This window comes from Arachis stenosperma, chromosome 3 (genome assembly GCF_014773155.1).
Source record: "Arachis stenosperma cultivar V10309 chromosome 3, arast.V10309.gnm1.PFL2, whole genome shotgun sequence".
NCBI lineage: Eukaryota > Viridiplantae > Streptophyta > Magnoliopsida > Fabales > Fabaceae > Arachis > Arachis stenosperma.
Genome location: NC_080379.1, coordinates 29,565,601 through 29,588,405, shown reverse-complemented (window position 1 = coordinate 29,588,405; position 22,805 = coordinate 29,565,601). Strand labels below are relative to the sequence as shown.

At 37.8% G+C, this 22,805-nt stretch overlaps 1 protein-coding gene and 2 long non-coding RNA genes across 3 annotated transcripts; all 3 read left to right on the top strand.

Moving 5' to 3' along the window:
* Positions 1–1,304: 1,304 nt before the first annotated feature.
* LOC130965792 (uncharacterized) lies at positions 1,305–20,199 on the top strand. The gene is made up of 5 exons (XM_057890551.1): positions 1,305–1,656; positions 13,675–14,113; positions 14,181–14,606; positions 19,774–20,029; positions 20,146–20,199. Exons 1-5 carry the CDS (start codon positions 1,305–1,307, stop codon positions 20,197–20,199), a joined length of 1,527 nt encoding a protein of 508 aa, XP_057746534.1.
* Positions 20,200–20,571: 372 nt separating this feature from the next.
* Positions 20,572–21,477, top strand: LOC130967751 (uncharacterized). The gene is made up of 5 exons (XR_009081428.1): positions 20,572–20,653; positions 20,748–20,815; positions 20,922–20,971; positions 21,154–21,316; positions 21,399–21,477. It is a non-coding gene; the product is annotated as an uncharacterized LOC130967751 (long non-coding RNA).
* Positions 21,478–21,580: 103 nt separating this feature from the next.
* LOC130967750 (uncharacterized) lies at positions 21,581–21,991 on the top strand. The gene is made up of 3 exons (XR_009081427.1): positions 21,581–21,658; positions 21,737–21,814; positions 21,900–21,991. It is a non-coding gene; the product is annotated as an uncharacterized LOC130967750 (long non-coding RNA).
* The last annotated feature ends 814 nt before the right edge of the window (positions 21,992–22,805 follow it).

Sequence of the window (22,805 nt, the reverse complement as noted above, 5' to 3'; positions counted from 1 at the left end):
AGAGAAATTTGTAATTCGAACCAGGTGAATTCGAATTCTATATATAAGCCTTATGCAAGTAAATCGAATCCATTGATATTGATTTACTAATGATCTTCAATGGCTATAAATCGAAGCCATTGCATTCGATTTAGTAGGAATGGTAAATCGAAACCACTTGTTTTAATTTACTATGAACACAATTTAAAACCCATTTATTCGATTTACCATGAGCTTTTCAACTCAACGTTTAAACCCTAGTAGATCGAAGCTTTCTAACTCGATTTTTCCTTGAACCTACTAAATTCGAATATTGTAAATTTGGTTTACATATAAATAAGTAAATGGACTTGCACGTAATCTTTTTTGTTTTGGGACTTTCACGTAATATTGCAATGAGTTTGGTTTATGAACGTGTTTTATCCTTTTATCTTTATTATTTTTATTTTACAATCATAATTTATTATCATTGTTATTTTCTCTACCATCATTAACATCAACATCAACATCAACATCAGTGGTCTCTTCTCTCATTTCTCGTTTGATATTATTTTTTGTTTTTGAAAGGTCTTCGTACTGCAATTTTTTTATGTACTTCTAACAATAGTCTTTCTCTACTTAATCATCACCAATAAAAAAAAGTTTAAAAAAATAAAAATCCTACATATTACAAATAAAATCTTACAAAATCAATTTTCTCTACTTTCGATATATTTTTTTGACAAAAAAATATATTATTTCAAAATAATAAAGTCAGAAATTGAAGTATTTTTTTTGACAAAAATCGTCTTTTCTTTCGTAAAAATAAATAGGAATAGAGTGTTTACTCTTTCACATTTATCACAGTTACTAAAATTTCTTATTTTGAATTTTATTAATATTAAATTATTAATTTTAAATATTTAAATAATTTATTATTTATTGATTTAAATAATTTTATTGAGTTTCTCTTTTTGCCTACCAAATTTTGAGAGCAGCTCAAGTTTTCATAGGATTATATTTTTTTACTAAACCTTGGGAGATGTATGTGTATGAATTTTATACTAAAATATCAAATATGATACTTATATATTCTCATGATTTACCTATAAAAATACACAAATATATAAAAAAATAATTTACGATAAATCAGTAATATTGAATTCAATTTATTTTATTTAGATAAATGATCGAATGCTTCATTTTGTTCTTTAAAAAAAAAGGCAGCTCAGACTCGGACACTATCAAATCAAATCAAAACACCCCTCTAAAACCTCAAAGGCAAAAATTCAAAATCCTAATTACCCGCCCTGCCGCCCATTCTCCTTCTTCCTCTTCTTTCCGAAATGGCTTCCGCAGCCTCTCCAAGAATACCCACCGAGACGGTGAAGAACACCGTGGAGGCTCTCCTGAAGTGGCGAGATTCCAATTCCGAGTCTCACAAACCCAAACTCTTCGACGCCGATGAAGAATTCGTTTACTTAGTCGTCACTCTGAAAACCATCCCTCACAAATCCCGCGTTAACCCTTACAAGGTCCCTTTACCTCACTCTCTCCTCTCCCCCTTCAACGAGACTTGCCTCATCATCGACGACAGGCCCAAATCCAAACTCACTAAACAAGAAGCTCAAAAGAAGATCAAGGCCAATAACGTTGCCGTTTCCAAGGTCCTCAGGTTGTCGAAGCTGGCCTCCGATTACCGCCTGTAACACCCTACCATACAGAGTCTTATGCTTAAGTCATAATTCAGAGATGGCAAGGTATTACGACCTCTAAAACAAAAATTTAGTACGTATAGTAGTATGAATGATTGGTTATAACTAGGAGCCTTTGTAGAAAAAGGGGTAAACAAAAACCGCAACTCAAAAGCGCAACACTCCGATCGATAACGCAACGAACAAGGATAAACTAACGCGAGATTATATATATACAAAGGAGTGTCAAAACAGGAATATCAAGACTCAAGATCCGGCTGCGAAGATAACCGGTCCGAGCATAGCAATATATATACATATGATAAAATAAGGAAAACCCCAAAGGAAACCCAAAGGGACACAAATACATAAGACCTATTCTCCAAAATCTCCCATAAGAGGAGTCATCACAGTTTGTATTATTTAATGGAGATAAAAGTATCTAAGCAAATATATAAACCAAAACATAGCCCCGAGAAAAAAGGATCTTCGCAAATCTAGAAGTCTCCAGCATGCCTCAGCGGGAAACCTCACGTCCTGCATCTGAAAACCACAAAATCCGCATGGGTGAGAACCAAAGGTCCCCAGCATGGTAACAGCTTCCACATATATAATACATAATAATAGAGGAAAGCCAAAGGCAATCTTAGAACTTCCTCCAGATAATATCAAAGCTTATAAACAAGCTAAACCATATAAGGGCATCTGACTAAAGATTCTTCAGTCTAACTAATACTTCCCTTTCCAATTCCTTCAAACCTCCCAACCACCAGCATGAGTATATTATAGCAAACACAGTTATATCAGACAAAGAATATACAAATAGGAGCAGTTAAGACATTTAAACAATTAGCAAGTAATATGCAGTCAAATAGGCAATCTCAAACAATTCACATAGTATGCATATGATAAATGCCTGTCCCTAGTGGCCGATGATATCATCTTGTCGGTTATAGAGCCAACCCGACAAGTCCTGGTCGCTAACCATTGGACTGTCCCTCTGTCGTGCATCCCCAACTCGAGTTATACTCGTTATAAACTTGATCATAAACATGATCCATATCCATCACCCTCACTGGTGAATATTTCGGGGGCGAGCTCATCCGGGTCTTTCACAGTGCCCGGCCACACTTACAACATAGGGTCAACAGAGTATCAAGTCTCAACCTGGAGCACGTGGTGGCTAGCCACTGCTACTACCCAGGGAAACTCGTATCTCTGATAGTGGAAGTGCAATTCATAATTATCAATAATTCAGCATAAACATGCATGAATCCTCATCCATGGATCAACATCCATATCAGCCATTCCGGCTCACGGTTAAATCCATAACCAGCCAATATTCATAGCATACACAGCTATTCCGGCTCGTGGTTCAATCCAGAACCAGCCAATTCACAAATAATTACGGCCCTTCGGCCAATGGCATAACAAGCACTTCCACCACCATCCTCCGCATCTCACTTAATCATCTTTGATCCTCATTGATCATTCATTTTCCCTTGCTTCACTTGCAAGTTACCTCATTCACTAGCCCCTTTTTAATAGCTAGGCATGCCATAATGATTTAAGACATAAATGGTGAGATCGGAGGCTTAGAAGTATGAGATTTGGCTTTTAAAACTCAAAAATCAACTTTGGGATGAAAACAAGGCCGCGCGTACGCGCACTCCACGCGCACGCGTGGATGGCCTCAAAAACTCATCGACGCGCAAGCGTCATGCACGCTAACGCGTGGATTCCAAAATTTGCCAATCGACGCGCACGCGTCAACCACGCGTACGCGTGGGTGTTCTCATGCCCCAGGCACAACACTTGCACAGTTCTGGCATAACTCTCTGGAAAATGGCTGGGCATTGGGTGCAGCACAATCGGCGCGCCCGCGCACATCACGCGTACGCGTGGATGGCACTTTTCGGAAGATCGGCGCGTACGCGCCAGGTGCGCCCACGCGCAAGGGGTCATTCTGCTAAAAATTTTCTAAGTTAAAAGCTGCAGAATTTCACAGATTTACACCCCAATCTTCCAACGGACATAACTTCCTCATTTTAAATCGTTTTTCACCCGTTCTTCGAACGGTATGGACATCCCGGATCTAATTTCATTTCTAAACAGATTTGGTACAAAACGGAGATCCGTAGTCCAAGTTATGTCCCGTCAAAGTATGCCCAAAAACCATATTTTCATACAAAACCACAATATGCCATTTTCAAAACAAACCATTTTCAACTCTTTCCAAAATCAATCAAAACATGCCAATTTCATCCCTTTTCTTTGAAATCAATTCAAAATGTATCAAATTCAACATCAAGCCTCCTCAACTCACACATTGACACATAACCACAATTTACCAAAATCACTATCTCATCATTTTATCCCACTTCACCCAAGTGGCTCAAACTCAAACATATTGACATATCATATACTATTCCTCATGCCAATTCTCAACAACACCAATTCCAATAAATCATTATTGTACACAATCAACATCATACTCACTATCAACATGGTTCAACCCTCAATTCAACCATAACCAATCATCAAGCATATATCACAACATGCATATTTCTCATACATCATACCACCAAGGCATCAATAATCATCATCACATATATGACCACATCATATATCTCAATCATTCAACAACATCAACAATTCAATGCCTATCTTAGGGCCTCTAGCCTAAGTATTTCCTACCACATTACATATTAGATACGGGAAACCGAAACCATACCTTAGCCGAATTTCCCAAGCTCCACCGGAGCACTTCCAAACCACTTATCCACAAGCTCTCAAGGCCTCAACACCTCCAAGAACAGATTTTTCACCACCAAACCCTTTCCAAGCTTTTCAAAGTCACCAATCAAGCTCCAATATCCACACATACACAACCTAAGCCACAATCATCATACCCATACACAACATCTCAATACCCAAACATCATAAAACCACAAATCACACTAGGATTGAGAATCTTACCACACCCAAGGTCCAAGGAGACAAGATTAACCTTCTCCTTCAAGAGAGTTGGGTCCTATAACATCAAAGAACCCAAAATCTCAACATTTCACCCATGAAACTCGAAATTAAGGGCTGGAATTTCGAACAGAAACACGTGGCTTACCTCAAGATTGATTGTATGGGTTTTGTAGAGCTCTCCGCGGTGAACGCGTGGCCGCAAACGGAGCGGCAATCGAAGCTCTAGATCAAAAGTTATGGTGGTTTGAAGATCAAGTGAGAGAAAGAACTTGAGAGAGTGTTCTTCCCTTCCTCTCCACCATTTCAGCGTGTTTGAGTGTGTTGTGAGGAGAGAGAGTGTTGAAAACTAGGGTTTTGGTTAAGTTATGTTGGGCCAAGGGCCCACTTTGGGTCCGGTTGGCCCGGTTTGGCCCGTTCGGTCCAATCTTGGTCCGAATTCTATAAAATTGGTACCAAAATTCTCGTCTCAGTCTCCTCTATCACATTTAGCCATAAAAATCACATTTTAGGCTTTCTAGAATAAATTCTCATTTATGGGTTAATTAGCCGTTAATTAACCGGGTTTTATATTCTACCCACCTAATTGGGAATTTTGCCCACAAAATTCAAATGAAATTACCTGAGAATAAATGCGGATAATCCGTTCGCATCTCCGACTCAAGTTTCCCAGTGTGTTCCTCAACACCGCCTCGACTCCATGCCACTTTGACTAATGAAACATCTTTTCCACGCAACCGTTTAATATTAGTATCATCAATTCTGACTGGAGCCACTGGAAGCGTCAAATCTTCCCTTAACTGAACCGATTCGGGTTCCAACACATGGCTAGCATCAGGAGTGTACTTCCGAAGTTGCGACACGTGAAACACGTCGTGCAGGTTCGAAAGATGAGGTGGTAGAGCCATCCGATACGCCACTGGTCCAATCCTCTCTAGGATTTCAAATGGACCAATGTATCGAGGATTCAACTTCTTTGCTTTAATCGCCCTACCTACTCCCGTGGTCGGAGTAACCTTAAGGAAAACATGGTCTCCTTTCTCAAATTCTAAGGGCTTTCGCCTCTGATCGGCGTAACTCTTTTGACGACTCTGCGCCGTAAACATCCTATCTCGGATTTTCTTGACCTATTCAGTAGTCTCAGCTATCATTTTCGGTCCCAACAAGCTTTTCTCTCCAGCTTCATACCAACATAGCGGAGATTGACATTTCCTCCCATACAAGGCCTCATACGGAGCCATTCCGATGCTCGCATGATAACTATTATTGTATGCAAACTCCACTAATGGCATATACCGATCCCAACTCGCCGGTTGGTCCAAAACACAAGCTCTCAACATATCCTCTAGTGTTTGGATCGTCCTCTCAGATTAACCATCTGTTTGAGGATGGTAAGTCGTGCTCAAGCTTAATCGGGTTCCAAAAGCCTTCTGAAATGCACCCCAAAACCTTGAAGTGAAACGAGGATCTCTATCAGAGATCATAGTAGCAGGTACACCATGAAGTCTCACAATCTCCTTTATGTATAACCGTGCTAGCTCCTCAAGGGTGTAAGTCATACGAATGGGCAAAAAGTGAGCTGACTTCGTCAATCGGTCCACAATCACCCAAATAGCATCAAAACCAGCCCTAGTCCTTGGCAATCCTGACACAAAGTCCATTGCAATACTTTTCCACTTCCATTGTGGAATCTCTAAAGGTTGCAACATACCGGCGGGCTTTTGATGTTCAATCTTTACCTTTTGACAAGTTAAGCACTTTGAAACATATTCCGCCACATCATTCTTCATACCCGGCCACCAAAACATCGCCTTTAAATCATGGTACATCTTAGTACTTCCCGGGTGAATGGAGAATCCGCTTTTGTGTGCCTCCTTTAAGATATCTTGCCTCAAAGTGCTAATATCCGGCACAATGATCCTACCCTTGAATCTCCATAACCCATCTTTTTCTTCCGACACTCTCCACTGTTTTCCTTGCTCAATGGCCGGTAACACCTTCCATAACGCTTCATCATTTTGATGAGCCTTTAGGAGTTCGGACTTAAAGTCACTTGAGATTTCTAATCGGCTCAAACATAAGGTTCCGGATACTTCTCGAGCACTGACAAACCCCAATTTGACGGTTTGTCTTGTATTGATTTTAGGGGATTTTATAACCGTTACCCACATTTATTCAATGAAATAGCATGGTTTTGTATATTCTCCTTTAATTGTGCTTAAGAGTGAAAACATGCTTTTTAGGACTTAAAATAGCTAAATCTAATTCTCCTTGATTCCATTAGATGCCTTAATATGTTTGTTAAGTGATTTAAGGTTTAAGCACCAATTTTAAGACTCTCGAATCCCTTGAGCAACTTCTCCTCTTGAAGCATCATCCAAGCCGCATATAATGACTTCCGACTTAATGCATCTGCCACTACGTTTGCCTTTCCCGGATGGTAATGCAACTCAAAGTCGTAGTCTTTCAACAATTCCATCCACCTTCTCTGCCTCATATTAAGCTCTTTCTGATCAAAGAGATACTTCAAGCTCTTATGATCAGAGAAGACTTGGAACTTAACCCCATAGAGATAATGCCTCCACACCTTCAAGGCAAACACAATCGCAGCGAGTTCCAAATCGTGCGTAGGGTAACTAACTTCATGAAGTCTCAACTGTCGTGAGGCATACGCCACCACATTACGATGCTGCATCAGCACGCACCCTAGACCCTTCAATGAGGCATCACAATACACCTCAAATGGCTCATTCGGCTCGGGTAACACTAACACAGGTGCGGTCGTCAACTTTTTCTTCAATGTCTGAAAGCTCTCCTCGCATTCAGGCATCCAAACAAACGGAGTGTCTTTGCGGGTTAACTTTGTCATTGGCAAAGCTATCTGTGAAAAGCCCTTGATAAACCTTCGGTAATAGCCAGCTAAACCCAGAAAACTCCTTATCTCTGTTATGGTGGTTGGTTGTTTCCAATCCATCACCGCCTCCACCTTAGTTGGATCTACTGCTATTCCCTTCTTACTCACCACATGGCCCAAAAACTTCACCTCACTCTTCCAAAACTCACACTTAGACAGTTTTGCATAAAGTTTCTTCTCCTTTAGAATCTGCAACACGGTCCTCAAGTGTTCCGCATGCTCTTCTTCAGTCTTGGAATAAATCAGTATGTCATCAATGAAGACAACAACGAATTTATCCAGAAACGGACGGAAGACTCTATTCATGTAATCCATGAATACCGCAGGAGCGTTCGTCAACCCAAAGGACATCACGGTGTACTCGTAATGACCATAACGAGTTCTGAAAGCGGTCTTAGGGATATCCTCACCCCTCACCCTTATCTGGTGATAACCGGATCGCAAATCAATCTTAGAGAAAACTCCAGCTCCTTGTAACTAATCCATGAGATCATCAATTCTCGGCAATGGGTACTTATTCTTTATTGTAACCTTGTTCAACTGCCTGTAATCCACACAGAGCCGCATACTCCCATCCTTCTTCTTCACCAGTAACACTGGAGCACCCCACGGGGAAACACTTGGTCGTATAAAATTCTTTCCCAACAAATCCTCTAACTGAGACTTAAGCTCGTTCATCTCTAACGGTGACATCCTATAAGGAGCACTTGAGATTGGTCCCGCCCCGGGCACCAATTCAATAGCAAACTCAACCTCTCGGTTAGGTGGAAACTCATCAATATCATCGGGAAACACTTCCGGAAACTCACACACAACCGGAATCTGCTCCAACCTTTGATCATCACCCGAAACACCCGCGGTTAGCAACATGATACCCTGACATTCGGTTCCAGAATAGTTCACCATCATCGAATTCAAGTAATAATTATTCACCACGACCGGCCCTTTTGTATCTTCCGGCATAAAGTACACCGACTTTGTAGAACAATCAAGCAGAACATGGTTCTTAGATAACCAGTCCAATCCCAAGATAAGATCAAGACCGATCATCGGTAAGCAGATTAAATTATGAACAAAATCACGCTGCTTGAACCTAAAGGAAACTTTCGGGCATCCTAGCCTAGTTACCGTGGCTTTATGGGTAGCATTGTACACCCTTAGATCATAACCTAAAGTTACAATCTTCAACCCTAACTCATGGGCTTTCTCAAATGCAAGGAATGAATGTGATGCTCCCGAATCAAATAAAGCATTTAAAGTTTGACCAGCTATTTCACAGTTACTTCTAATGAGTGTCTCGGATCCCTCGGCACCTATAGCTGAAGTGGTGAACACTCGACCAGTCTGTTGTGCCTTTCCAGCACCTTGTTTATGCCTTTCCGGACAACTTGCGGCTTTATGCCCCGCCTTTCCACAATTGTAGCACAAACCCCATCTGGCCTTGCATGGTGCTCCCGGATGGTGACTTCCACACCTAGTACAAGCTTGTTCATTCTGAGGTTGCTTCCCAAACTTCTTCCCTTGGGAGTTGTTGTTGTTGGGCCTCTTGAAAGAGCCTCCCCTCTTGAAAGACGGACCTCTAGGTGCAAAGCTCTTCCCTCGGTTCTGTGGAAATGAACCTTTGTGACTCCCTTTCTCAGCGGTTGCCCTTTTCACACATTCCTCAGCAACCCTACACTTGTTCACTAATTCGGAGAAAGTCCTAATCTCCATTGGTCCCACTGAACTGAAGATATCACTCCAGAGTCCTCCTTCATACTTAACACACTTCCATTCCTCATATTCCACCGGAGTCCCTTGGCACATACGAGAGAACCTGAACAGCTCCTCAAACTTGTCAGTATACTCTGATATGGACATAGTACCCTGCTTCAGCTGTAATAATTCAAGTTCCTTAGCCGTCCTAGCAGAAGTCGGAAAGTACTTCTTATAGAACTCTTCTTGGAAGACATTCCAGGTGATATAGTCATCACCCTGCTGCAGAAGACGTCGGATGTCTTGCCACCAATGCGACGCTTCACCTGTGAGCATATAGGTGGCAAACTCGACACGCTGTCCTTCAGGTACCACTTGTGCTTGCAATGCTCGCTCTATAGCCTGAAACCATGTATCAGCCTCAGTCAGGCTAGTGGTTCCCTTGAACTTAGGCGGATTAACCTTCAAAAAGTTTGCGAAGGTTATCGGACCCTGAACTCCACCTCCATCATTACCATGGTTGTTCATCTGTTGACCAAGAGCCTCAGCAGTGGCTTGCATAGCAGCAGCCATGTTCTCCAATGCAGCCATAAAGTTCACTGGGTCATTAGGGTTATTCTCCGGTGCACGAGCATTCGTACGACCTCTCGCACTACCTCTACCGCGTCCACGAGGCGCCATCTGGTTCCTATACACACCCAACAATCGATATTAAGTTGATCAGTCTCAATATCGGAAGTCTAGTGCTTCAAAGTCCCAAATGCATGCTCATGAACGGTTATGGCAATTATATCAAGCAGATATACTAATAGCACATAACACACGTACAGAGAATGCACAGAAGCATAGTCAGTCCATCCCTCAGGCTCTACAGGAACGAACTGCTCTGATACCATAATGTAACACCCTACCATACAGAGTCTTATGCTTAAGTCATAATTCAGAGATGGCAAGGTATTACGACCTCTAAAACAAAAATTTAGTACGTATAGTAGTATGAATGATTGGTTATAACTAGGAGCCTTTGTAGAAAAAGGGGTAAACAAAAACCGCAACTCAAAAGCGCAACACTCCGATCGATAACGCAACGAACAAGGATAAACTAACGCGAGATTATATATATACAAAGGAGTGTCAAAAACAGGAATATCAAGACTCAAGATCCGGCTGCGAAGATAACCGGTCCGAGCATAGCAATATATATACATATGATAAAATAAGGAAAACCCCAAAGGAAACCCAAAGGGACACAAATACATAAGACCTATTCTCCAAAATCTCCCATAAGAGGAGTCATCACAGTTTGTATTATTTAATGGAGATAAAAGTATCTAAGCAAAATATATAAACCAAAACATAGCCCCGAGAAAAAAGGATCTTCGCAAATCTAGAAGTCTCCAGCATGCCTCAGCGGGAAACCTCACGTCCTGCATCTGAAAACCACAAAATCCGCATGGGTGAGAACCAGAGGTCCCCAGCATGGTAACAGCTTCCACATATATAATACATAATAATAGAGGAAAGCCAAAGGCAATCTTAGAACTTCCTCCAGATAATATCAAAGCTTATAAACAAGCTAAACCATATAAGGGCATCTGACTAAAGATTCTTCAGTCTAACTAATACTTCCCTTTCCAATTCCTTCAAACCTCCCAACCACCAGCAGGAGTATATTATAGCAAACACAGTTATATCAGACAAAGAATATACAAATAGGAGCAGTTAAGACATTTAAACAATTAGCAAGTAATATGCAGTCAAATAGGCAATCTCAAACAATTCACATAGTATGCATATGATGAATGCCTGTCCCTAGTGGCCGATGATATCATCTTGTCGGTTATAGAGCCAACCCGACAAGTCCTGGTCGCTAACCATTGGACTGTCCCTCTGTCGCGCATCCCCAACTCGAGTTATACTCATTATAAACTTGATCATAAACATGATCCATATCCATCACCCTCACTGGTGAATATTTCGGGGGCGAGCTCATCCGGGTCTTTCACAGTGCCCGGCCACACTTACGACATAGGGTCAACAGAGTATCAAGTCTCAACCTGGAGCACGTGGTGGCTAGCCACTGCTACTACCTAGGGAAACTCGTATCTCTGATAGTGGAAGTGCAATTCACAATTATCAATAATTTAGCATAAACATGCATGAATCCTCATCCATGGATCAACATCCATATCAGCCATTCCGGCTCACGGTTAAATCCATAACCAGCCAATATTCATAGCATACACAGCTATTCCGGCTCATGGTTCAATCCAGAACCAGCCAATTCACAAATAATTACGGCCCTTCGGCCAATGGCATAACAAGCACTTCCACCACCATCCTCCGCATCTCACTTAATCATCTTTGATCCTCATTGATCATTCATTTTCCCTTGCTTCACTCGCAAGTTACCTCATTCACTAGCCCCTTTTTAATAGCTAGGCATGCCATAATGATTTAAGACATAAATGGTGAGATCGGAGGCTTAGAAATATGAGATTTGGCTTTTAAAACTCAAAAATCAACTTTGGGATGAAAACAGGGCCGCGCGTACGCGCACTCCACGCGCACGCGTGGATGGCCTCAAAAACTCATCGACGCGCAAGCGTCATGCACGCTAACGCGTGGATTCCAAAATTTGCCAATCGACGCGCACGCGTCAACCACGCATACACGTGGGTGTTCTCATGCCCCAGGCACAATACTGGCACAGTTCTGGCATAACTCTCTGGAAAATGGCTGGGCATTGGGTGCAGCATAATCGGCGCGCTCGCGCACATCACGCGTACGCGTGGATGGCACTTTTCGGAAGATCGGCGCGTACGCGCCAGGTGCGCCCACGCGCAAGGGGTCATTCTGCTAAAAATTTTCTAAGTTAAAAGCTGCAGAATTTCACAGATTTACACCCCAATCTTCCAACGGACATAACTTCCTCATTTTAAATCGTTTTTCACCCGTTCTTCGAACGGTATGGACATCCCAGATCCAATTTTATTTCTAAATAGATTTGGTACAAAACGGAGATCCGTAGTCCAAGTTATGTCCCGTCAAAGTATGCCCAAAAACCATATTTTCATACAAAACCACAATATGCCATTTTCAAAACAAACCATTTTCAACTCTTTCCAAAATCAATCAAAACATGCCAATTTCATCCCTTTTCTTTGAAATCAATTCAAAATGTATCAAATTCAACATCAAGCCTCCTCAACTCACACATTGACACATAACCACAATTTACCAAAATCACTATCTCATCATTTTATCCCACTTCACCCAAGTGGCTCAAACTCAAACACATTGACATATCATATACTATTCCTCATGCCAATTCTCAACAACACCAATTCCAATAAATCATTATTGTACACAATCAACATCATACTCACCATCAACATGGTTCAACCCTCAATTCAACCATAACCAATCATCAAGCATATATCACAACATGCATATTTCTCATACATCATACCACCAAAGCATCAATAATCATCATCACATATATGACCACATCATATATCTCAATCATTCAACAACATCAACAATTCAATGCCTATCTTAGGGCCTCTAGCCTAAGTATTTCCTACCACATTACATATTAGATACGGGAAACCGAAACCATACCTTAGCCGAATTTCCCAAGCTCCACCGGAGCACTTCCAAACCACTTATCCACAAGCTCTCAAGGCCTCAACACCTCCAAGAACAGATTTTTCACCACCAAACCCTTTCCAAGCTTTTCAAAGTCACCAATCAAGCTCCAATATCCACACATACACAACCTAAGCCACAATCATCATACCCATACACAACATCTCAATACCCAAACATCATAAAACCACAAATCACACTAGGATTGAGAATCTTACCACACCCAAGGTCCAAGGAGACAAGATTAACCTTCTCCTTCAAGAGAGTTGGGTCCTATAACATCAAAGAACCCAAAATCTCAACATTTCACCCATGAAACTCGAAATTAAGGGCTGGAATTTCGAACAGAAACACGTGGCTTACCTCAAGATTGATTGTATGGGTTTTGTAGAGCTCTCCACGGTGAACGCGTGGCTGCAAACGGAGCGGCAATCGAAGCTCTAGATCAAAAGTTATGGTGGTTTGAAGATCAAGTGAGAGAAAGAACTTGAGAGAGTGTTCTTCCCTTCCTCTCCACCATTTCAGCGTGTTTGAGTGTGTTGTGAGGAGAGAGAGTGTTGAAAACTAGGGTTTTGGTTAAGTTATGTTGGGCCAAGGGCCCACTTTGGGTCCGGTTGGCCCGGTTTGGCCCGTTCGGTCCAATCTTGGTCCGAATTCTATAAAATTGGTACCAAAATTCTCGTCTCAGTCTCCTCTATCACATTTAGCCATAAAAATCACATTTTAGACTTTCTAGAATAAATTCTCATTTATGGGTTAATTAGCCGTTAATTAACCGGGTTTTACACCGCCCTTTCAAGGCGAAGTGGAAGCTCTGTGATTCATATAATCTTTTTTTCGCTGATAAGAGAGTGGTGCCTTTGATGCCCAGGCTGTTGGGGAAGAAATTCTTCAAAAAGAAGAAGGTGCCGGTGCAGATGGACTTGACTAAGAAGAATTGGAAGGAGCAGGTGGATAAGGCGTGTTTGTCGGTGCTTCTGTTTCTTGGAACGGGGACTTGTTGTGTTGTGAAGGTTTCCAAGGTTTCCATGGAGAGTGAGCAGATTGTTGAGAATATGATGGCTGTCATTGAGGGGGTTGTAGAGGTTGTGCCGAAGAAGTGGGCGAATTTGAGGCCCTTGCATGTTAAGCTTTACGAGTCGCTGGCGCTGCCTGTTTTCCAGGCTGTTCCGGAGGTGAAGTTGAGGATTGAGGGCAGTAAGGTTGAGGAGGCAGAGAAAAAAAAGCTGACAATAAAGGAGGAGGAAGAGGACGAAGACGATAGTGGCGCGAAGGCGGTGAGGAAGAAGAAGAAGAAGGGGGAGGATTCATGAAGTTAGATACATGGATAGCGAAGTTGGTGGGGATAATGTTGAAGATGTGGCAGGTAGTGATGATGATGGTGGTGGTGTTGTTATGGAGAAAAATTTAAAGGATGCTGGAAAAGGTAGTGGAGAATTGGCGAATAAGAAGAGGAAGAAAGGGGCATTGAGTGAGTTGAGCAGTGTCAAAGAATTGAAAAAATATGTTAAGAAAAGTGGTAAACAGGATGAATCTGCGAAAGTGATGAAGGAAAATTCCAACAAGAAGAGTCAGAATAGTGAATTATCTCTTGAGGATGGAGATTCTGGAAAGAAGGGGAAGAATATCAAGAAGAAACTATCTCTATTGAAGTCAGAAGAAGCTGATTTGAAGAAGAAAGTGAGGGCCAAAAAAAGTAAGAAGGCTGGCTGCTTAAGGTTATTGTTAGGATTTACTGTTAGATTTCCGTGCTTGATTTAACTCTTGGTGGCTGCCATGTGTTGTTTTCACTTGTTGAGTCCTCTGGCAGATTTTGTATTAAGCATAATTTATTTTGTTATTCTTTTTGCGTTCTGTTTTGATCATTTTATAACTTGCTATTGCTACTATCCAATATTCCTCTAACTTGAGCTTTAGATTGATTTGTGTGAGAAGAAGAATCAAGATATTATTTTCTCAGTTCAGAAAACTCTTTTAAGTTGTTTAGATTTCATATTGTCAGATAACTCCATAGAAATTATGAGACGAATGGTCCCTTACTTTAAAGTAAAAGGCTTATCAAAGTTTAGCTTAAAATTCTACTACCTCCTATTTTGCCTAAGTATATCTCTGAAATTATTGTCTTCGATATCTTGCATGTTGGCTTCTAGTTTTCATTTCTTGAGCTCCAAGAATATTGGAAAATAGAAAATTTATTACTCTTGCTGACTTCTTTTTACAGATTGAGAGGATTAAAGAAGCTTATGATACTCTTGAATTCATCGTAGGACTTGGGATGTATTTGTTTTCCTAGTTGACTCTATTATGATTTGTTATATATCGAATGTAAATGGTGTCAAATGTACTCATGTTTCATTCGGGAATTTAGAGTAGAATTGGGTAAAGAGTGAAGATTTATCTTTAATTTAGAATGAACATATAAATTTTTATTGGTGAATTTTTTTAATTCTATAAAAATCAATTTTCACTCTTCACTCTTTACCCTAGCAGTATACCCTTTTATACTTGCATCTTTTATTGTTTTGGCATTTATCGTCCGTACCGTAGTTCCAGTTAACTCAAATGATACAACAAGCTTACGTATTCCTTTAGTTTTGTGTTTTTTGACGTACTGAACATTAATTAGCATACTAGAAACTTGTCTATTCCAAAGTTCTCTCTTTTTTCTTTTTCTTTTCTTTTCCTTTTCTTTTTGTTATTTTTTATAACTTTATGTTGAGGGTCATCTGGTCTCTTGTTCACTTGCATACTTTCTTCATGGCTGGAAGATACTTAGTATCTGTTGCAAAGTGTGATTGAATGAGTTATAATTCAGGGTTTTTCAGGCAAATTTCTATTATTTCGGAAAATAGATTTTCTCAAAAAATTTTTTTATCAATTGTTGTTATAAAGTGTGATTTCTCATCATATGCTCTTTAAGCGGGACAAAAAAAAGCATGCGAAAGATGTTAAATGTTATAAGATTATACTGGACAATAGGTAAGAGGGCAAGAAACATCATTCCCTTTTTATTTCGACATCATGGATTCTGCCTTATTTGCTTCATTTTCTGGTTAGTCATTATGGTTCGTATTCACATGTCAATGAAGGATCAGATAAATTGGATCCGTGTTATGCTTTTAGGTGATGATACCTTATAGTCGCAAGTTGTTAAACTTATCAAAGCAAGTTCTACAAGAGTATTTGAATAAGTTTGATTTGTGAAATTTGGTTTGTAGCGTTGCAAGTTGTAATTACTGTCTATATTTCTCTTCGGTATTTTGTTGGCGGTGATGCTACACGACTAAATTATTTTAATGATTAAGTTCAATTAAGTTAGTTTAATAGTTTGAAAATTAATAACAAAAAATTTCTAATTGAAGAAAATGGAGAAAAAACAAGAAAGAGAGAGCATAAAAAAAGAAAAATTTAATTAGACATAGTTTACAAAATCAACTTGTTTATATTCCAAATGAAATATGTCTCATGATTTATATTTGTTAGTGATGACGTTCAATGGGGGCTTCAATATCTAGGATTTTTTTAGGATGTTTATTTTTACTACCTTAGTTTTGTTTTTCCCCTATATATATATATATATATATATATATATATATATATATATATATATGTTAGTATGTGCACAAGTAGTGCTCGAATATCATGTTTTTTTATTTTAAAAAATAAGTATTTTTTTAGTTAACATTTTGGATTAATCTATGAGTTTAATATTGTTTATTTAGTATTTTTTATATTAATATCTCAAATTTGATAAACATGATGTAAAGAAAATAGGTTACAACAAAGAAAAATGGTATAAATTATTATAATTAGTCAGTTTTTTTTTAAAGTTTGTTTATAAATTGTGGCAGTTTAAAGCTATTGCAAATTCTTTTAAAAACGCATATAAGTTTGTGGTGGTTTTATAACTGCTGCAATTTATTTTTAAATCCGCTCATTGCAATAGCGGTGGTTTTAAATCGCCGCTAAATCAAACGACGATAGTGGTTGTACCAACGATTTTTTAGAACCGCTGCAAAATCAAATCTCCACCGCCCTAAACCATAACGCTTCTGGAACCGCTGGTATCTAAAATTGCCGCAAATCCATCAAAAAATCGCCACTATTCGGCGTGTATCTTGTAGTGTTTATTAATTACTTTTTAAACCACCAACTCCTTAATATTTTATTTTTGACCTAAATATTTTATAGAATTATATTTAAACCTTCACTCTTAGTTTCATATTTATAAAAATAACCCTAAACTTTTATAAAATATCCGTTTTATCCCTGAACTTGATTTATTACCCAAAATACCTGGAAAACTTATATAATTATAATATTAAACTCAATCTCTTCATAAAAATACATTTATATCCCCCAAAATAATTCTTCATGGTTGTTTCTTCTCTTTACAAAGAACCGAAACCCTTCTTATTTTCTTTTCAAAATATACATTTAAATCTTAATCCGTTTTTTTAGTTTTACAGTTACCAATTCGCCATAACTTTTATATAATCACTTAGCCACTTAAACCTCATCAAATTTTACTTAATTTTCAACATTGTGACACCCTAAATTTTGTCAATGCATCACTGTTTGGGCTGCTCTTCCCTGGCCAATTATCAAAGTTTCACAAAAATTCAACATAATCTCAAATTAATTCAATCAATAATCAATTATAATACCAATTCACTTATCAAATATAAATTTAATCTGTGAAAATTTATCGAAATTCTACTTCCGTACGAAATCAAAACAACAGAAACTCTGGAAAAACTTTTTAACCGAGCTACTGAAGAAGAAAATGTCAAAAATTATTTGTGCCTTTTAGAATTCTAATTGGCCGAACTTAAGGAAAAAGAGAACTACGTTACCATCAATTTGTACCGAACAAAAGTGACACTAATGTGTAAGAAAAAGATACAAACACTTTTATCAGATTAGATTTTTAATTATAATTATGGATCATAAGAGATCGAAGGCAAAAGCTCATGGAAGGGCACAGTTCTTCTCAAGCACACTCTCTGTCTCTCCCTCTTTTCTTTCAAGTTCATACGGTGATGAAGGAAGGAAAATGAAAATGATTAAGGCCGATGGTGATATGTGAAGATTTGTGGTGTTAAGTGTTATTAAGTGTCATAATTTTATATATGTACATATGCATATAAACCACATTTCCATTTTCTTTTCTTTTGTTCACTTAGAGGCTTTGGTCGGCCAAGTGAATGGAACTAATAGTAATGATAATAATTAATGGTAATATAGTGGTTAGGTGTCAAGTTCTGAAACTGTTGAGTTAACGGTTCAAATTATAAATATCTTAAATGAATAATTATAAAAATTAAATATATTATTACATAAATAATAATGTATATAGGATTAAATATATATGAGTTATTAATATAAATAACATTAGTAATTTAACGATGAAAGATATTTAATGAAGTACTAGTAACTCTAAATTCATCAAAAAATATTGATAATTACTTATATCGGCAAATATCATACTTGATAATAATAGTAATATTATTATCTATGCTCTATTATAATTATAGCATGTAAAATAAATTAATAACATAATAATAAAATTATATTATCATTTATTTTACTTCAAAACTCAGAATTAACTCATCGAAATAAAACTAATCGCTGAAAATAACATTTTTCGAAAAATATTGCGTTGGCATAAAAATTCGGGTTGTTACAAACTGTGATTCACGAATTTTGCGAATTTCAATCACAAAAATCCAAAAATGATTTTACGAAAAATTGAGTTCTTACAAGTGACCCATGGCCTGAAGGTTGAGAGTGAAAAGGTAGAGGAGAGGCGAGGCGATGGCAACAATGACTACTGGAGAAGGGTGATGATGGCAGACAAGGGTTGAGAGACACAGAGAGGAAAAAGTGGGTATGTGAGCTTTTTAGAGGACATGTTTATTTTTGTCATTTTACATTATATTTTTATTTTGTTTATGTCTATTTAAATATAATATTAGATTTTATTTTACTGTCTTGTACATAATATTAAAACACAATATATAAACATTAATTTTTAATGTCTATATTCTATTGTCTCTGTTTTAGTGTCATATTTTTTTTATCTTAAAAAATAAACAACCTAAAAGAAAAACACATTTAAATCTTCAACCAGATGGTAAATAAACTAAATCCAACTATATAACCTCTGGTATAAATCTATTATAGTTAACATTAATAAATTTATAAAATTCTCTTGAAGAACTCAATATTTACATAAATGTATATTACTATATGAACCAGTTTCAAAAGAAAATAACAATAATAAAAGATGTTATATATAGTCGAATTCAAGATTGTTAAGAAAACTAAAGTTGCATTTTTGATTAACAAAGATAGATTAATGTGTAATGCACTCTTTAAGAAAAAAATGGGAGGACCTCACTCAAAGTAAAATCACAAAAACCAAATGAAATATATATCCACTCCATCAAATCTATGATAGTAACAAACATAGATTAAGCAAAAAAAAAAAGTGTCAATCATGTAAAGCAATGATAATCACTACTAGAAAATTAGTTATTACAGACGGATATTTCCGACGGATTTTATCCCACTGAAATACAGACAGAATTTCAGAGGGATTTTTTTGTCGAAAAACAAAAAAAATAGATTAGCATAAATTACAGACGGAAAAAAAAAATCCGTCTATAATTCCGTCGAAAAAATTAATTTTTTTTCCATGGAATGGTTACAGACGGAAAATCCGTCTGTAATTAAGTAGATAAGATGCGCGTTTTATTAAATTATTACAGACGAAAAATCCGTCTGTAATTTAAATTTTCCGTCGAAAAATATTCAATTAAACCTAAATGAAACACGAGCTCTTTCAGATCAAACATGAGCTGCTTCTTCTTCTCTCTGTAGCACGAGCTACTTCATTCTCCTCTCCGTGGCTGCTTCTTCCGCCGCTGCAGCTGCCACCGTTGCGTCGCACAATCTCTCTCTATCATCCTTTGCGTCGAACGAGATCCCTCCGCCGCCGCCGCTCTCGTCGCATCTACTCCCATCGTCGCAGATCTCTCTTTGCCGCCGCTCTCATCGCATCTGCTCCCTCTGGCTCCTCTTCCATCTAATCTCAACTCGCTCTCTTAGTTCTTCTCGTAACCATCTCAAATTTCAGGTATATATATCCTGATTTTGTGATTCTGTTCTTCATGATAAATCTTAGGGCTTAATTTTTCTGTGCCATTTTTAGATTTATCATATTCTACTTTTGTGCTTTGTTTGAATCTGCAGGTTTACTCTGATTTTGATGAATTATTTTCTGCAATCGAAGCTTTTTTGACCTAAAATTCATGGTAGGCCATTGCTTTCTATAGTTTTTAATATTTCTTTTTGTCATTGTGCTCTTGAAACTTGTTTATTGTGTATTGCCTTGTTGTTCTATTTGAACTTGGTGACCTGAGGTTTTCTTAATTATAACTTGGAAGGTCCCTGAAGAATATAGTACTAAATTTGATGGATCTTCTATTTTGAAGGTATAAAATTCTAATTCTTCCTCATATTAATCATCTAAATGTTAGTAGTTATTAATTAACACATAAGTTTTCTTGTTGAACTGGTGGCAGAGATGTAGTTCCAAGCGTTGAAGGTAACTTAGCTTCTTTTTTTTTGAATTAATTTTATTTTCCTGTATAATGATGTTTGGTTTTTCCTTGCAGGAGACTAACATTGGGAGGCACGTGAATCGGTTGCGGAAGCATTCCTCCAATGGCGTTCGCAGATTGGTGAAGCTACTTGTGAGGTTGTTGATTAAACACTACTTTTCTTTTTATTTTCAAAATTGAATTAATCTTATCATAATTTCAGTGTACTTGATTGAGCTGTTTTATTTGCAGGAAGTGGAAGGAAATTGTGGATGAGTGGGTGAGGTTGAATCAATCGGGTGGAACAGCTTCTCTCATGGGTAAAACCAAACCTCAACTCAAATGTTTTGGGACATTTTTCTTAGTTAAGGAATTAGAAATCCAAGTATTTGATGATAATTGTTGGCGTTGCATTTAAATTTGCAGCTGATGGGGACTCTCCACAGCTGAAAATCACCCAAAACGGGCATCATCAGGTCTTTCTTGGACCCTTTTTTTATTTTTATTTTTTATATCATGGTAAAATTTAAGGCCCTTTCTTGGGGAAGTGATTTGCTTCTATCTTAATCAAATTCCAAACTTTTAAAGAATTGTTTTTTTTTCATGTTTTCTTTATTGGAAACTTGTATTCAGATTTAATTTGAATATAATTTGGCAGATGTAGGCGCCCCTTGAGTTGCTTTTTCCTCAAAAGAACGAGCAGCAAATTGCTTTTTCCTCAGATGATGGTGATAGAAATGATAATGATAGAGATGACGGGGCTGATATTAAAAGAGAAGCTGGTAGTCAAGAGGGAACCCAGCAAGTTGCTGGAACAAATGGTGAGATGTCACTAATCATTTTACCTTGACTTCTATCGTGATAAGAGCCTTTAAGCTTAAATCATTGTCTCAACTCTTGCAGAAAATGCAGCAGATGGATCTAACCCCCAGCCGAAGAAACTTGTTCCAATTTTTCTTGCGTACTACTTGAATAGCATGATGAGGTTCAAAATTTTAAATTTCTTAACCCTGTGCGTTTCTTCTTTTTCACAGTTTTGTATAGAAATATGATCCCTAGTAACTTTACAATGAGATTAAATGTGAATCAGCAACTTTCACCGGAGTTGGATCTCTTCATGAAACAGAGGCTCCAAAATTATGAGTTAAAACGAAGCAAAATCGGTATGTTACAATATTTTGTTATATATAATTAAACACAATCATGCTCTTATTTTAATTTGTATCTTATTTTATTGGCAGCTTTTTGTGTTTTCAAAATCACACAAAGGAACCTATGATGGAGAGTGTCCCTTCTACTGCTCTTACTCAGGCTATAATGTAATCATTTCCTATCAATCTTATCAAGTGAATGTTATATATATACGATGATGTGGCTGTTTATAATAATTATTGGATAATACAGGATGAACTTATGTGGTTAGCAACATGGTTATACATGGCTACGAGGAAGCCTGCGTATTTGAAGTACATACAAGAAGAATCGATAAGTGCTAGCGTAACAGAATTTAATTGGGATCTTAAATATGCAGGAGCCCAAATCCTTCTTACCAAGGTTAACTAGTTCTTTATTTATTTATGAAAAAGTGTTTTAATTAATTGGTGTGTATCTTATTAATAATTGGAGTTATGTAACAGAAAAATAATCTAAGGTGGTTGTTGATGATGTTGAAATTTAGTAGTCCTATATATATTTTTCTGCTTTTGATTATACTTTTCCCAAAAACAACACCACCACCCTTTCCCTTCCATGCTTTCACATGACTTGATCAAAACAAAGTTTGAATCCTTTCATGGTGGAGAAGCATTAGCAACCCTCACCTTCTTCTCTAACCCATTGGGGAACCTGAATCAATCAATTTTAGTTTCTCTTTCTTTAATGGGTAGAATCTTCCTGTGCTAGTGTTAAAGGTCACACTTTTTCAAGAACTCAGTTGCAGATTTGTCCTTGTTTCAGTTGAAGATGGGTATTGGCAACCAGGATGCAGTCAAGCAGTTGCAATCCATGATGGAAAATGGTGTGTTCTTCACAACCTTCAAAATAAATAAATAAATCCCTCCTTTTTTTTACTCTTATTTTAATAAATCCCTTCTTTTTTTTCCCTAAAATAGTTTACTTCATATTTCAGAACATGCATCAGAAAATGAGATTGACAATGTTTTATCAGTAAGTTCCTTCACTATGTATGTATTCACATGTTTTCTCTTTTCTGTTGATAGAATACTGCGTTAGAAACTACTATATTTACTGGATTCTTAGATAAGAATGCTAAATTTGCTACATAATGTCAATGGATAAAATCAATATTGA

Bases quoted from the DNA above. Each gene is read 5' to 3' on its own strand.
- LOC130965792 (XM_057890551.1), top strand. From the start codon at position 1,305: ATGGCTTCCGCAGCCTCTCCAAGAATACCCACCGAGACGGTGAAGAAC. The intron at 14,114-14,180 runs GCTGACAATAAA...AGGAAGAAGAAG, and splicing joins GAGGAGGCAGAGAAAAAAAA to AAGAAGGGGGAGGATTCATG. The intron at 20,030-20,145 runs GTATATATATCC...TTGAATCTGCAG, and splicing joins GTAACCATCTCAAATTTCAG to GTTTACTCTGATTTTGATGA.